The 14,339-nt window shown below is 46.7% G+C and overlaps 1 protein-coding gene across 1 annotated transcript in view; it reads right to left on the bottom strand.

Moving 5' to 3' along the window:
• The window catches only part of sli (slit guidance ligand), a 379,301-nt gene that overhangs the window by 109,081 nt on the left and 255,881 nt on the right, over positions 1-14,339 (bottom strand). Inside the window, exons 9-13 of the mRNA XM_065440604.1 lie at positions 5,534-5,687; positions 3,522-3,593; positions 3,350-3,421; positions 2,184-2,255; positions 76-147 (exon numbers count right to left, since the gene is read on the bottom strand). Of these exons, the coding sequence (XP_065296676.1) occupies positions 76-147; positions 2,184-2,255; positions 3,350-3,421; positions 3,522-3,593; positions 5,534-5,687 (442 nt within the window). The remainder of the gene's footprint in view (positions 1-75; positions 148-2,183; positions 2,256-3,349; positions 3,422-3,521; positions 3,594-5,533; positions 5,688-14,339) is intronic.

Here is a 14,339-nt window from a genome sequence, read left to right on the forward strand (position 1 = left end):
GCAGGGCACAAGGAACGCAGGCTGCATAAAGCATGAGATGGGGAGCAAGAAAGCAGAGAGGAAGGATATACGCACAGCAAATTCAGGTTCCGGAGATCCCTGAACGTGTCTTTCCTTATGCATGATATCCGGTTGGCGTTCAGCAGCCTGCGAAGGACAAGGAAGGCGCCTCATCACATATATGCGCCAGTGAACAGCCTGTCATCAGCGAACGTGCCGGCATTCAGCGCAAAACTAGTTTGTTTTCGCAGAACTGGAAGCCAGCGTTATTTGTGCTTCCATTGGTCGACTTCGTTCGAGCAGATTAAATTTTCAAACCTGGCGAAAGCGAGCTGACGGCGGCGGCCAATGTTTCAACGGTGTTGGCTGCATTCTCAATGCTTCCGAGAGAAGACTGTTCCGGGAACCGTTCGCTTCTGCATCGGCACGCTAGCCGCACGGCTGACCAGGGACGCCATTTTTCTAGAGCAGTAATGACTCCGGGTGCACAACAGAATAGTTGTGTTGATTAAATTGGCGTCCCTCGTGAGCACTAAAAGCTGGGGAATTCCATTAGTGGAAGAACCCAAATGCTCACTCCAAAATATTTCACGATTAACACAGAAAACAAGAACACTCGCGAGTGCCATAAATGAAACCACGAGTGCAGTGCGAGCTAGCAGAAGAGACACTGGGGCGGCGCGTCGGAAATATTGCTCCTTCGATTCGACACGTTCGAGCTTCAGACACACGGTGCGACCGTGCGAACCAGTAAGCAACGCATTCAGTTCTTAGCGGGTTCCTCAGGTAAGCATTTAGTATCCTGGTAAACGAATAAATAGTGTTAGACAGGATAAATTTTGCCATGATTCCGCACCACATAAGAACGGTGCGCAACCGAGTATTGTGCCGACGTTTTTATATGCGTAAACCACGTGGCGGCTCAAGATTGCTGCTGCCACCGGCGCGCCACTTCACTCAGGAAGAGCAAAGTGCCAGTGGCAACAGTATGGCGGCAACTGATACAGAAACTGCTTTTGACATCTCGCTATTAACCGCGAGTGACCCCACTCCAAGGCCTATAGGGCCACTGACGGTACGGAAATTGGCCCTCTTGCAGTAATGGTCGGACCAAGAGACCATTCGAGAGAGAGACTGCCAGTGCCCAAGGCCGTCGATGCCACGGTGAAGCGCATTCGCTATTATAGCTCTGGTATAGGGAGCGCCAAGAAAAGAAAAAAAACACTTGCATTGAATGAAATACGCCGTCATCACTGACGTACCTTAAGTCGCCATGATGCCGTCGTCGTGGTCCTCTTCGTTCCGCATGGTAGGTAGCTCAAAATGGGAAATACCCGTACTCTACTAACCCGTAGAGCCTGTCAACTCAATTTCACGCAAGGCCCAACACAGGGAACACATGCACGACGGCCCGACGACGACGGCATTACGAAACTTGGTTCACACATCTCAGTCAGCAGTAACGCACGATGCTCAAGGTCATCTCTAAACGCATCGAAGAGTAGCCAGCTCATTGCTGTTCACAGTCATATCGCTAACGAGGTTAAATCGTCAGTCTGGTGGCAGAAAAGGGCGCACAACAAAATTCTCTTCTCGCGGTGTTGTTCAAGAGCTAATCTTAGGTTGCTAGACGAAATCAGGACCTATGCGGTCGAGAAGGTTACTACATCCCTCAACGGTGACTGAGGAATGTCCAGTATAAGAGGTACATCCTGCACGTGGCTTTTTCGCACCGAACCCTCACCGTTTCGGTGTCGTGTTCTCCTATGGACAACTTTCGACTGCATGGCGTAACACCGAGGGCCGCGTCACAGCACTCAACTACTGCGCAATAACTGGAAGTGATACTTTAACACTGCGTACTTTTCCGCCACTTTGTCAGAACATAATCCAGGCCATGATCGACCTGCCATGGCAATAATAGCATTTTTTTTAATTTCCCCCACTTTTAACGTCATACACAGACGTAGATATATGTTTATCTCGTCATCTGCACAATATACTGTCTCCATCAAGAGCCGACGCAGCGCCATGAGACTACTGCAGGAAAAAAAACGGATCTGTCGTAGTCCCTCTCCAAGACATACAGAAAAGTTCTCGGTTTCTTGTCACGAGTTACAGCCTGTACATTTCAAGACAACAAACTCTGAGACACTGACATGATAAATCGACGTATAACTTACAGCAGTTGGAGGGAGGTAAGGCCATGAAATATACCAGGAGGAAGATCTGATATCCGGTTCCCGTAGAGGACTCTACGAAATGAAGACGGTGACTAGTTAGTAGCTTAAAAAAAGTAGCAGTTTCTCCCCAAATGCGAAACATCGATTGCGATAGCAAATTAGTGGACAGCTATAGGAAGTAAGGGTAGTAGTTTTATCGGCCGTATAAACTTGTAAGCCCCCCCCCCCCACCTCCCACCCTCCACCCCCATAGGCATACTATACTCGCGGACAACTTTCTGTAGCTATGAAAGGGAAGCTACGGGCGCGCGGCTGCTGCACATGTGTTACTGTGCCAAGTAGTCCGGCAGCGTTTGACGGTGCTTTTAGTTGCTCGGAACAGACGCTGAATCAACGCAGCTTTCACATGCGACGGTTTTGCGTTTCCCCAAACGCGGAAGGGAAAAGGAAGCCGCAAAATAAGTAAACCTTTACACGAAGTGGTGTGTTCTGTATTATTTAACTGTTGCTAATGAGGTGTTTATGTTTTCTCTTTCCCAGCCTAAACTAACGTGGGTTAAGACGCGGGATCCTTTCCAGAAGCGCTGTCACTTGTGCGTGCTTTGCCTTCATAGCCACGTAGCTTCATAGCTTCCTTCCCTTCACGCACACACAAGCCAACAAAAACACATCTCACTCGATGACCGCGGAAACTCGCTGTCAAAACGCTGCAATGAGGAAATGCGGCAGCAGCGGCGAGCGAACTGACCTTCGTGCAGCCGCTCGCATCAACGCGAACTACGCCGCGAAAACGCAGCGGGCGCTGTACCCGTCGCAGATGGCGTTCCAGATACAGCGGTCTGGCCGGGAGTGCGTGGCCGCCCGTAGTAGAACGCCCCCCCCCCCCCTCTCGTGTGCCCCCGAAGCCTTGCGCGTGACGAAAGACGGCGCGCTTAATTCCTCTCGCTTTCCGCCATTCCGTGTGCGAGACTGAGTCGCAATCGATGGCTCACCCTCGCACGCTTTCACTCGCACATGCAGCATATGGCGCACGGCGACGATTTTATCCCCCGTGGGCTTCATACGGAACCTCACGGCGACGCCGGCGGCAAAATGCCCCTTGAGTGTCCATATAGTTGCTATCGCAATAATAGGGGTAAAATATATATGTCGTGAAATTGACTTACAATGATGTCAATGACTTGAGCCCACTAAACGCATCAGGGGCTACTTTCGATATAACATTGCTGCTGAGATCGCTGCAGAAGAAAAAAAGAAAATAAAGCCAAAATCACTTTTGAACACGTCCGCTTTCTGGTGGGCGTATGGAGCATGAGAGAAAAGGGTGGGTCAACTTGCATTCGACGTATCCATTTTAGGTGCGCAAAAGCTTGCGAGGGGACCTCCGTGATTTGGTTCTGTTCTAGCCGCCTGCAAAGAAAAAGACGACAGGTCTATGGTCAGATGCTAGGCTCACGGTAGACGGCGCACAAAAGTAGACGTGCGATATGAACGCCCGCGATCAACAGTTTCGACGGGTTCCAGGGCGCCCGCACCATGCATTACTGCTGGATACGAGACCCTTAAAATACTAGCGATCGAGCAAGTTTCTTCAAATAAAATCCATCTTTATTTGACCTCGAAAGGAGAAAGCGTATCAACGACAAAACGTATCGCCAAATTTATTGTTCCTGAAGACTAACGTTTTTATACGTTTTTACAATGTGAGAGGTCGAGCTAGTTGGTACCCCCCGTTCAAACCACGGACTAATTCCTTTCGTGTCGGTGGTTCCTGCGCACTGAAGAAGTTCGGTAATATTCATCATGGTTTTTATCGATTGACTAGCTGGGTTTAACGAGCCAAACCCATGCCAAGCTATGAAAGGCGCAGTAGTGGAGGGCGGGCATCCGACTGCCTGGGGTTATCCAAGGTGCGCCAGAAGCAGGGTATACGAGCGTTTTTGCATTCCGACCAGACCGAAAAGCAGTCGGTATTGTCGGGAATCGAACGAGCAACCTTGTGCTAAGCGGCACAACGCCTTAGCTACTGAGCAAGACTGCAGCGGGTTCTTATACAGGGTGTTTAGGCGAACACTTTCAAAAATTCTTAAAGGGTGCCAGTGGCAGATATCACAATTCTATTTCATGAGCTGTCTACTCGAAGCGGCGGGCACTAATTTCACAAAAAGTTGAAATGCATATTCGAATAATAAAAAAAATAAACCAATTAACTTTTTAACCAATTACCTTATGGCCCATACTGCAATTTACAAATTCTAGCGGTGGAGTTTTCAAGGCTGATCCATTTGGAACGAATTCTCAGGATGACTCCAGTTTCGGCATATTAATTCTCGAACTTTGCGGAGAAATCCATCAGCGTTCCAGTTAATTTTGTGCTTCGATTAATAAAACGAAGTAAAGTATCTGGAACGCCAATGCATTTCTCCGCAAAGTTCGGCAATTAGTACGCCGAAACTGGAGTCATCCTGAGAATTCGTTCCAAATGGATCAGCCTTGAAAACTCCACCGCTAGAATTTGTAAATTGCAATATGGGCCATAAGGTAATTGGTTTATTTTTTTTATTATTCGAATATGCATTTCAACTTTTTGTGAAATTAGTGGCCGCCGCTTCGAGTAGACCAGCTCATGAACTAGAATTATGCAAACTGCCACAGGCAAGCTTTAAAATATTTTGAAAGTGTTCACTGACACACCAGGTATAATACGTACGGTGTCTGCGCAGAGCAGAAATAACGCGGAACACTCCTCTTTGTGAGCCACTGCTGAATAATATCGGGGCCGTGTTTATGTAGTTCTCTCACATTTCTCTTCCTCGTGACCTTCCTCATTGGCGCGCACGTGCCGCTGGGATCGGTCACTCGGCGAAAAATAAATATAACGAGAGGCTAAGGAACAAACGCTTTCGCCAGGATCTTTCAGAGCAGCGCAGTCCAGCTTATAGCGCTCGGAGGTGCATTCACCTCATTTAATTAAGGGAGGACATTCAAGTGAGTGCCACTCACGTGGCTGCTAGTTCATTTGACGGGTGTTTCCACCACGTGCGCTTAGAACAGAAAAAAATGATGACGTCTTTCCAGCCACCGATCGTTCAGGCGAGCGACTGAACGCAGGCTTCTGGCTCCGACCTCGAGCTGGCTGCACATCGTTGCCGCAGGAACGTAGTTGGAACCAGCCGAATAGACAGTAATCACGGCAACTCAGCGGCTCGAAAGCACGGGCCCGTCATTAGCAGAAAGCGCAGCACACAGTGCATGCGCATAATTCGGCGAGACCAGCGCTCGTTACAGTGGTACATAATGTGGAGCATGACTACCAACAGCCACGACAGAGCGCGGCGGTATGTACTCACAACTCGGTGGTCGTTTCAGGTATGTGCTGTGGCAGCGCCGTGAGCCCCTTGTCGCGGCAGTCAACCACGCCGTCCATGCAGGTGCAAGGAAAGGGGCACGCGCTAGCACGCTGGCAGCCTCCGGTGACCGGGCGCGGCCACGGAAGTCCCGAGCCTGCGCGCCAACCCGGGAGGTCAGGCTCATGCCACGGAGTGCGAACGCTTTGGTGCACACGGCCGCAACAAGGCAGCAGCACGCACCAGTGCGCAGGTGGACACAGTGAAACAAACACCGCAGGAATGAATCATCATAAGCAGCATATTTATGAATACTGGCAAGCGCAGTTTCCAGGCGGGACAAGACACCGACGCACAGGACAAGCGCTTGTCCTGTGACTCGGTGTCTTTCTCTTATCCCGCCTTCAAACTGGGCTTACCAGTATTGCTTTATTACATTGAACCAACTAGCCCAGCAACAAATATTGGCAGCCTATTTATGACCACTGCAGGACAATCTCCAATTACCCTCGTCCTGCGCCAGCTATCTTTGTCTAGTAATTTCCTAATTTCATTCCACCCCCCAATTTTCTGCCATTCTAGACTGTGCTTTTCTTTCCGTAGCACCCATTCTGTAACTCTAACAGTCCGCCGGTTATATGCACTACGCATTACGTGCCCTGCACAGCTTTAATTATTCCTCTTAATGGCAACCAGAATATCGGCTACCCCCGTCAGCTCCCTCATCCGCACTTCCTGCCCCTTAAGGTTAGGCGCAACGCCTAACATGTTCCCTTCCATCGCTCGTTGCGCGCGGTTAACTTCTTCTCAAGCCTCCTTCTTATCATCGAAGTTTCTATCCCACATGTTAGAACTAGTAGAACGCAATGATTGCACACTTTTCAAGGACAGCGGTAAGCTGCCGGTCATGTCTTGGTACTGCCTGCCGTATGCGCTCCCATCCATTTTTATTCCTCTGTAATTACCTTCTCATGACCAAATGCCCCAGTTAGTAACGGACCCAGAAAAACGTACTCGTGCATAGATTGTGGAGGCCGACTGCCAATCATGAATTCTCGCTCTCTTGACAGGCTATACAACAATGCCTCGTCTTCTGCGTATTAATCTTCAACTTCTCTTACACTTTGTTGGCTAAGGTTTTCAATCATTTGTTGCAAGTCATCTCCAGTATTGTTAAACAAGTCAACGTCATCTCCAAACCGCAGGTAGGTGAGATATTTGCCGCTGATCCTGATAAGCTCTATTCCTTACCAGTCTAATAGCTTCAATATTTCTAAGCATGCAGTGATCGAATAGCATCAGAGAGATTGTCTCCTTTCCTGGCCCCTTTCTTGATCGGTATTTTTCCACTTTTCTTGTGAAGAATTAAGGTAGCTCTCGAGAATATACAGATATTTGCTAAGACATTCACGCATGCTTCGTGTATTCCTTGACTACACAATGCCTCCATGACTGCTGGTATCTCTATTGAATAAAATGTCTTTTCCTAATCTATGATAACCATTGAGAGAGGCTGCTTTCAATCCGCAGATTTATCAGTTACCTTATTGACGAGATGGACGTGGTCCACTGTATAATACCCTTTCTTCACTCTAAGAAAAGTTTACACCCTTTGGAGTGCCCCTTCTGCCACACAACAATAATCGTCATCTGCCTTGATCCGTTTCCTTTCTTGAAAACGCCCCGCCCGCTACTTTCCTGTCGGGAATGCTATCATGCTGATAACGCGCATGCCGTTCGTTACTATAAAGTACCGGACTCGCAACGTTAAAGAAAGGAAACGCATCAAGGCAGATGACGATTATTGTTGTGTGGCAGAAGGGGCACCCCAAGGGGTGTAAACTTTTCTTAGAGTGTTGAAACCAGCCTGTTCTCTGGATTGATTGCTTTCAACTGTTGCCCCAATTCTAATGGAAATTACCTAGGTGAATATTTTGTAGAATACTGACAACAAGCTAATGGGCCTATAATTCTTCAATCATATAACATTTCCCTTTTTATAGACCCGTATGATGTTCAATATGACTTCAGTATGACTCCCTGGAATACTTTAAGTAATGACACGTATTGCGCATAAGGGGTCGAAAGCTTTTCGAGTATCACATGCTCTCTATCTTTGATCAAGTCGACAGTTATTTCATCTTCTCCTTCCACTTTTCCCCTTACACATGTATTGCAAAGCGTTTCCAACACCATTGCTAGTTAAATTGCCGCGCGACTGGCCTCTCGAGACACTTTGTGTGTATTTGTCGACTTTTTTTCACGCCCGGAAAAATACTTTTATGTAACACGTATTGATCAACAGAAAGCTATACCGGTAGTTTTTGATGTCGCTCTACAATTTCCTAATTGACACCTTACATCTAATTATAATATTGAGAAGTTAATTAATTAGGACTAATTATGTAGTTAGGTAGAATGAAAAAAGATATCTGAGTATCTCCAAGCGATTTCAAACATTACCTTGGTTCGGTCCAGCTACGTGGCAATCGCATACTTTTAAACTCTGGCTAAAGTTAGCTGGAACACAGCTGCAATCTCAGAATGCCTGTCAAACAGTTCGTACTCACGTCTTCCTTTCGTCCAGGTCGGACACGACGCCAACCATGGTTTAGTTTTAAAAGAAAAAAAAAGAATTCGGTCTCCTCAACATTTATAAATGTCAGCATTCGCAGTCATAGAATTTCCAGTGCGGGGATTTGGGAATTCGACGCGCCATTCTGCAATCCTGTTCTGCAATTCGACCTGTTCTGCAATCCTTAAGCCACACGGTCTCCTCGCTCCGAACCAGTTGTCAGCGGTGGCGATCCACTCGCGATAGTTCGCGGTGAGGGCGGGGGCGCTGATGTCACGAGGCGGCTGTTGGCGGCTACTCTCGTGGCGGTAGCATGCTCTCTTCTCCCTTGGGACTGCACCGGGTACGTACATGCTTTCTCTCGTCCGCCGGCACCTTTGTAAGTCGGACTTGAGCTCACGCACGGTGACTTTGCCCATGCGGGGAGCGCGTACCTCGTGTTGATCCTGTCCCGAAGTTAAGCAGAAGAACGTGCGCCTAGTGCTCGCGCGAGGTCGTACCACGCCGAGCCGCACTCAACGGAGGCCCAAGCCGAAGGAGATTGCCCGAGCTCTTGCGAGTTGGCCCATTGGTTATCGCGAGAGCAAGTAGCATAGCCGCCGGGACTTTTCCTAGCGGCGTGTCCCAGCTTGAGCCTGTGCTCTCGCATCGACGTGTTACAGGCGCAACTGACGGTAGTTTTCGCCCTTGGTGCGGGACCGCTTTGCTTCCTCGCCGCCCCGGGACCGGGCGTTTGTGCAGTGTCGGGTGCCGCTGGATATAATAAACGGTATCAGTTAACTTAGGCCAATACTGTGTTCTTACGTGCGTCGCTCGGTAGCCCCTTGTGGCCTGAGCTCACGCGCAGCGGCGCTAGAGGCTGACGGCTGACGCGGCCCTGTGGCTCGCTAAGCTCGAACCCGCGGTGGTCGCTACGCTGGCGAGACCCGAACACTACATACAGTCAACTTGTTTGGTTTGGACACTCATCTGTCGGCGGATGAGACCTCACGACAACAGAATAAGCTCGTGTTACTTTAAAGTTTCATACTTAAGCAGTACTGACTAGGTGCCAAAGATCTCATTGTAAACCATGAAAAACATTATTCCAGACAAGTCTTTCAAAAGCATTGCTGATGGCCGAAACACCAAACAAACAGGATATAAATATTTCGCGGTCTGTCTCGTACATTCGATGTTTTCGTTAAACTAAACGTGACACCTGGTTTAGATTTGGTGGAAAAAAGGCGCAAATTATGGACAGTGTGCAGGCAAAGTTTTCACTGTGCTGCTTCATCTAGGTCTTTGTTGTAAATTGCATATGCAAGGGCTCAGGAACGTTATAAGTGTGTTTTCCGAACCGTGTTTCCCCGTTGCCCTGAGTAAACGAGAACTAGCGCCAAATTCTAATTCAGTAAAAATGACGGGCACATAGTGGTTAATGCGCATACAAACTTTAACGTATAGCAGTGGCGGAGTGACGGATATTTTATCAGGAAGGGGGGCGGAGGGCAGGCACGCGACAAGAGGAGAGGACATTGTGCCAGGTACCCCAGCTGCACAGAAATTTCGGGGGAGCGTCATGAGGATCCAGTGTGCCCTCCCTCGCTACACCCCTTGGAGTGTCGGCTTTACTTCGCACTGTCAGCAGCTGTGGCATTTTGTGAAAATGAGGGGCATCGTAGCTGTGATGTCTGCGACGCTTAGTTTCTGGGTTAGCTACGGCCTTTGCCGTAAATTAGATCCGACGCCGCTCGATAACTTTATACAGGAATTATACGCATGATCTCTTAGTGGCCCCGAAAAACGACATTTGCAGGAAATGGAGGCCACGGTATGGGTCATATCCGGAGAATGTTTTAAAGTATGTGATTTAATTACGGGGATTAAAAAGAAGGTCCCATTGCCCGAGTCTGTACCGGGACCTCCTAAAATATTAAATTGAAGCTATTAAAGCACATGCTCAAGAAAACCGGCGTCGATGGAAATTTGGCAAACTTGCAAGGGTCGCACAAGATTGCTCCTTTTTTTTTTCTTCTCTACTTCAACCACGAAGTTTCTACCTGAAAAACTCGTATGCAGTTTCTTTTGTAGCTACGCGCTAGCACTGTCGGGGGGATGACAATTACTCTTTTCTTAAAATTAGTGTTTCATTCACTATGCCGTTATTGCTGCAGCTACTCGAACAACCATACTACTTCCCAGACACCTCGAGGCGCACACATGTGCGAATCAGCACATATTAGAAAGTGGTGCATGCGACGTAGGCACTTCATGTTCTAATACAGATTAAGTTTATGCTTGCAGGTGCGGGAAACCTTTTACGCGCTTCGTATTGCGCTTGAAAGTAGTACGAAAACGAGTACTCAGTAATTATCCGCAGCGCCTCTATTAATGCCACAAACTTTAAAATTTGGCCTGCTATCAGACTCCACGTGTGCACACATTTTAAACTCGGTGCGGCATTTAGTTCTCTCGAAACAGCGGGAAACATAACTTTTCGCAAAGCCCACAATTAACTGACACTTTTTAATGTTTGTCACATTACCACACATAACATGCCCTTAACTTATTCCCTCCAAATATACACTCTGTGACACATTCCGTTCTTTCAGAGCACTGGGAAAACATTCTACGTACTTCATAAAACAAGCTTCTAACGCTCAAAATACTTGTACAAGTAATCTTCCTCAAAATCTGCAATTAAAGGGACACTAAAGTGAAAAGTGATTTCTTCTGCATCAGTAAATCACCGTTCTACAACACCAAAAACACCATTCTTACAACGATAAGACGTTCGGTAAGCCAGAAAAAGCGCAAGAACGAAATACGGGTGGCGACGCCTACTTAAGTTCCCGCACCTGGTGGCTGTGACGTCATGGATTTTGATGGCATCTTCTAGGGCCTACTAACTATATATAGCGGTACAGATTGACTACATTGTGTTCTAAAGGAACCAAATATTAAACATGCCAAGTTTCGGGAACCTTTATTCAGCCAACGCGGCCCAAATGCGAAAACAAACTTTGGAATCCCTGACGTCACGCTGACGTACCGGCGCTGGCGTTTCGGCGCGAAAATCAAACACTGATACTTGGACCTTCATTTTCTCATCTAATATTCAAACTATTTTCTTGAAATGACTGCCTGCAGGGTTCTCAAACAATGCTTTATTAGTCTAAACTGATTAATTATTTCCCTTTAGTGTCCCTTTAACCTGCACAATTTGAGATATGATCGTACATCACCCAAATTATGTCTCCTATCTCCCTGCAATATGAATCACAGTGGCACGTTTCGTTCTCCCGGACACCGAGCAAATATCGTACGCGTTTCGTGCCACGTTTTCAAAGGGGAAGAAATTGCGTATTTAGAAGAAATTTCCGACGCTTCTAATTAGCCTGAACACTTGAAACTTTCAGTGCACGTAAGCAATAGCATGGCATCCATTCTTTCTAAATATAAAGTTGTCACACTTCGTTCTCCCAGAACAACGGGGAAGCTTTCTACGCGTGTCATATAGCGCATCTAAACACGCAGAAAACGCTGGTTTAGCTATTTATTTATTTATTTATTTATTTATTTATTTATTTATTTATTTATTTATTTAAAGTACCTTACAGGACCATTAAAGGGCATTGAGTAAGGAGGGATACAAGGTAAGTGTTTCTGCAGGAGTAATCAATATAAATATGAATACAGGCAGTCGCAGGATAAGAAAAACAACGTTCAAATACGTTTGTCCAGGGTAAACTTTAGACGGCGTAATCACAATAATATATTCATACAGACTGAAATTTAAATAATACAAGTACAAGTAACAAGGATGGAAAGCAGGTCAAAAACATCCTTTACAGTGTTACTACAAGCAGCTTTGCAATTTTTCCCGAAAGGCATCACGATTTGTTAAGCCCGCAATGTTATCAGGAAGGCCATTCCATACTGTTATGACACGTACGTGGCAGTGCTGATACATTAGATGACAGTGTAGATGCGCGTGAAACTATGGCTATTGTTAAGGCGACGTGACATGCGTGCTGGTGCCTCGAGAGACAACACATGAGATCGATTACCATAAACGTATATATGGAAAAGGCAAAGAAGGCCTATCATGCGACGAATTTCAAGTGGCTGGAGCGAAATATCTGCTTTAATCTGCGTTACGCTGCCACTTCTGTCGTAGGTACTTCCGATGAAGCGGCCTGCTCTATTTTGAATTCATTCTGGCATACAAACTAAATAATTTTGATATGGAGACCATACCGATTAATCAAATTCTAATTGTGGGCGAATAGAAGTTTGATATGCCAATTTACGAACTGCAGCAGGGGATTTACGCAATTTCTGTCGGAGATAACCCAGAGTTTTTGAGGCTTTCGCGCGAGGAGAGATTTGTTGTAAGTTCAACGCCAAGGTATTTATAGGACGATGTCAGGGGACAATGGTGTTGGAATCGAGAGTTGGAATGTTTTTGCGAGAAGGACATAACTTTACATTTGTCTGAGTTTAGGGTCATTTGCCAGGTACTGCACCAGAAACTGACAAGGTTAAGGTCATTCTGCAATAATAAATTGTCATCGGATGTTGTTATCGTACGGTATAGAATGCAATCGTCTACGAAAAGCTTTATCTGCGATGATACGTTTTGTGGAAGGTCATTAATGAAAAGTAAGAAAAGTAGAGGACCAAGGACACTGACCTGCAGTGCGCCAGAAAGTGCGCAAGAAATGTGTTTCACCCACACATTTGAATACTTGCCCGCGCCTCGCTCGCCCCTAACATTCTCCCAAATACCTCCAAATTTAAACTCGGTGCTTCGTTTAGTTCTTCCGGGACATTGGAAAACACCCACGTGACGTTTTCGAGCGCTTTTGACCGCACTAACAGCTATGCTGTAAAATTCATCACAGTTCGGAAATCGAAACCGGGGCCAACGCTCTTCGGAGCAATCGCTCGACCATCTATACATCACCCTATGCCAACTATAGCCGCTGACGAAGCTCTGAGATCTGCTAGCCTCCTGAGGCTAGCAGATCTCAGCAATCGGGTGATGCGAATTATCATCAGATGACTTGTTGAGAGAGACGGATAGAGAAAACGCCTCAAAATACTATTTCATTACCTATAAGGAAGCCTAAATTTACCACTGGTGCTCCTCTCTCAAGCTAACTGTGGGAATTGTTTCGCTCTCCATCAACTGAACCCGTTTTGTTAAGATCGTTTTTGCATTTGAAGCAAAAAAGTTGCGATCTACCAACACTTAGGAGCAATTTTCGTCTTCGGCCATCACGCCTCTTTACATAAACAGGAAATAATAATAATAAAAAATTATGTGAGACACCAAGTTTTACCTTTCTAATTCAGCAATAAAAAAAACGGTGTCGAAATTCCGGAATCTGCAGCTGATGGCATACTACTAAAATGTGGACGAACATGTATGATACATTATTTTATTGTTCATTTGATAGATACTGCGAGGTCCATGCCGGGAGAGCAAAGCAATTTAATAGGAACAATGCACAAAATATGTGAACACCATAAAACATTATACACCCACCTAAAATATATCTGTAATTTGTGAGTGCGACTTACTATAACTGTAGCACCAGCAATGTAATAGTTTCACGTAAGTGATACACTAATATAACAAAGCTGTCATCATTAGATCATCTCATAGATACGCTTAAACAAAACGTTTTCTTAGGCGATTTGGTTAAATAGCAAAAAATGGCTGTGGCTTAGGTAAGGTTAAGCCCAGGATGCGAAGCATACTAGCCTTTATTTTAGTTGTTGAACCACTGTTTAGCTTGGTGAACTGCTGTTGCTTGGCTATATTTGGTTCGGCTAGACGAAGAAACAACTCATGCGTTACTCTGCTTCGCCTTGGACGCCCCGCATTGGACGCGGTGAGCGTCGAGCAACGCAGCGTTCGGCGAGGCAACGAAATGTGCGCCTGAGCAAGCGACGCACGCCTGAGCCTTAGAAACAGCTCGTTTCTAAGGCAACACCGCATTCACTAGAGGCGCTTTTGTACCGCTTTGAAGCGTCGTACTCGTAGCTCAGTGGTAGCGTCTCCGTCTCACACTCCGGAGACCCTGGTTCGATTCCCACCCAGCCCATGTTGCAAGAGTTGAGCCAAAGCCACTTCTCCTCTGTCGTGACGTCACGGTGTCACGTGGTATTCAAGGCGACACCGCCGCGCCTGAGGAGCTGGGTTGAGCCCTCGTAATATGCTTCGCATAAAAAGACGATAAA

Source organism: Dermacentor albipictus, chromosome 1 (assembly GCF_038994185.2).
Source record: "Dermacentor albipictus isolate Rhodes 1998 colony chromosome 1, USDA_Dalb.pri_finalv2, whole genome shotgun sequence".
NCBI lineage: Eukaryota > Metazoa > Arthropoda > Arachnida > Ixodida > Ixodidae > Dermacentor > Dermacentor albipictus.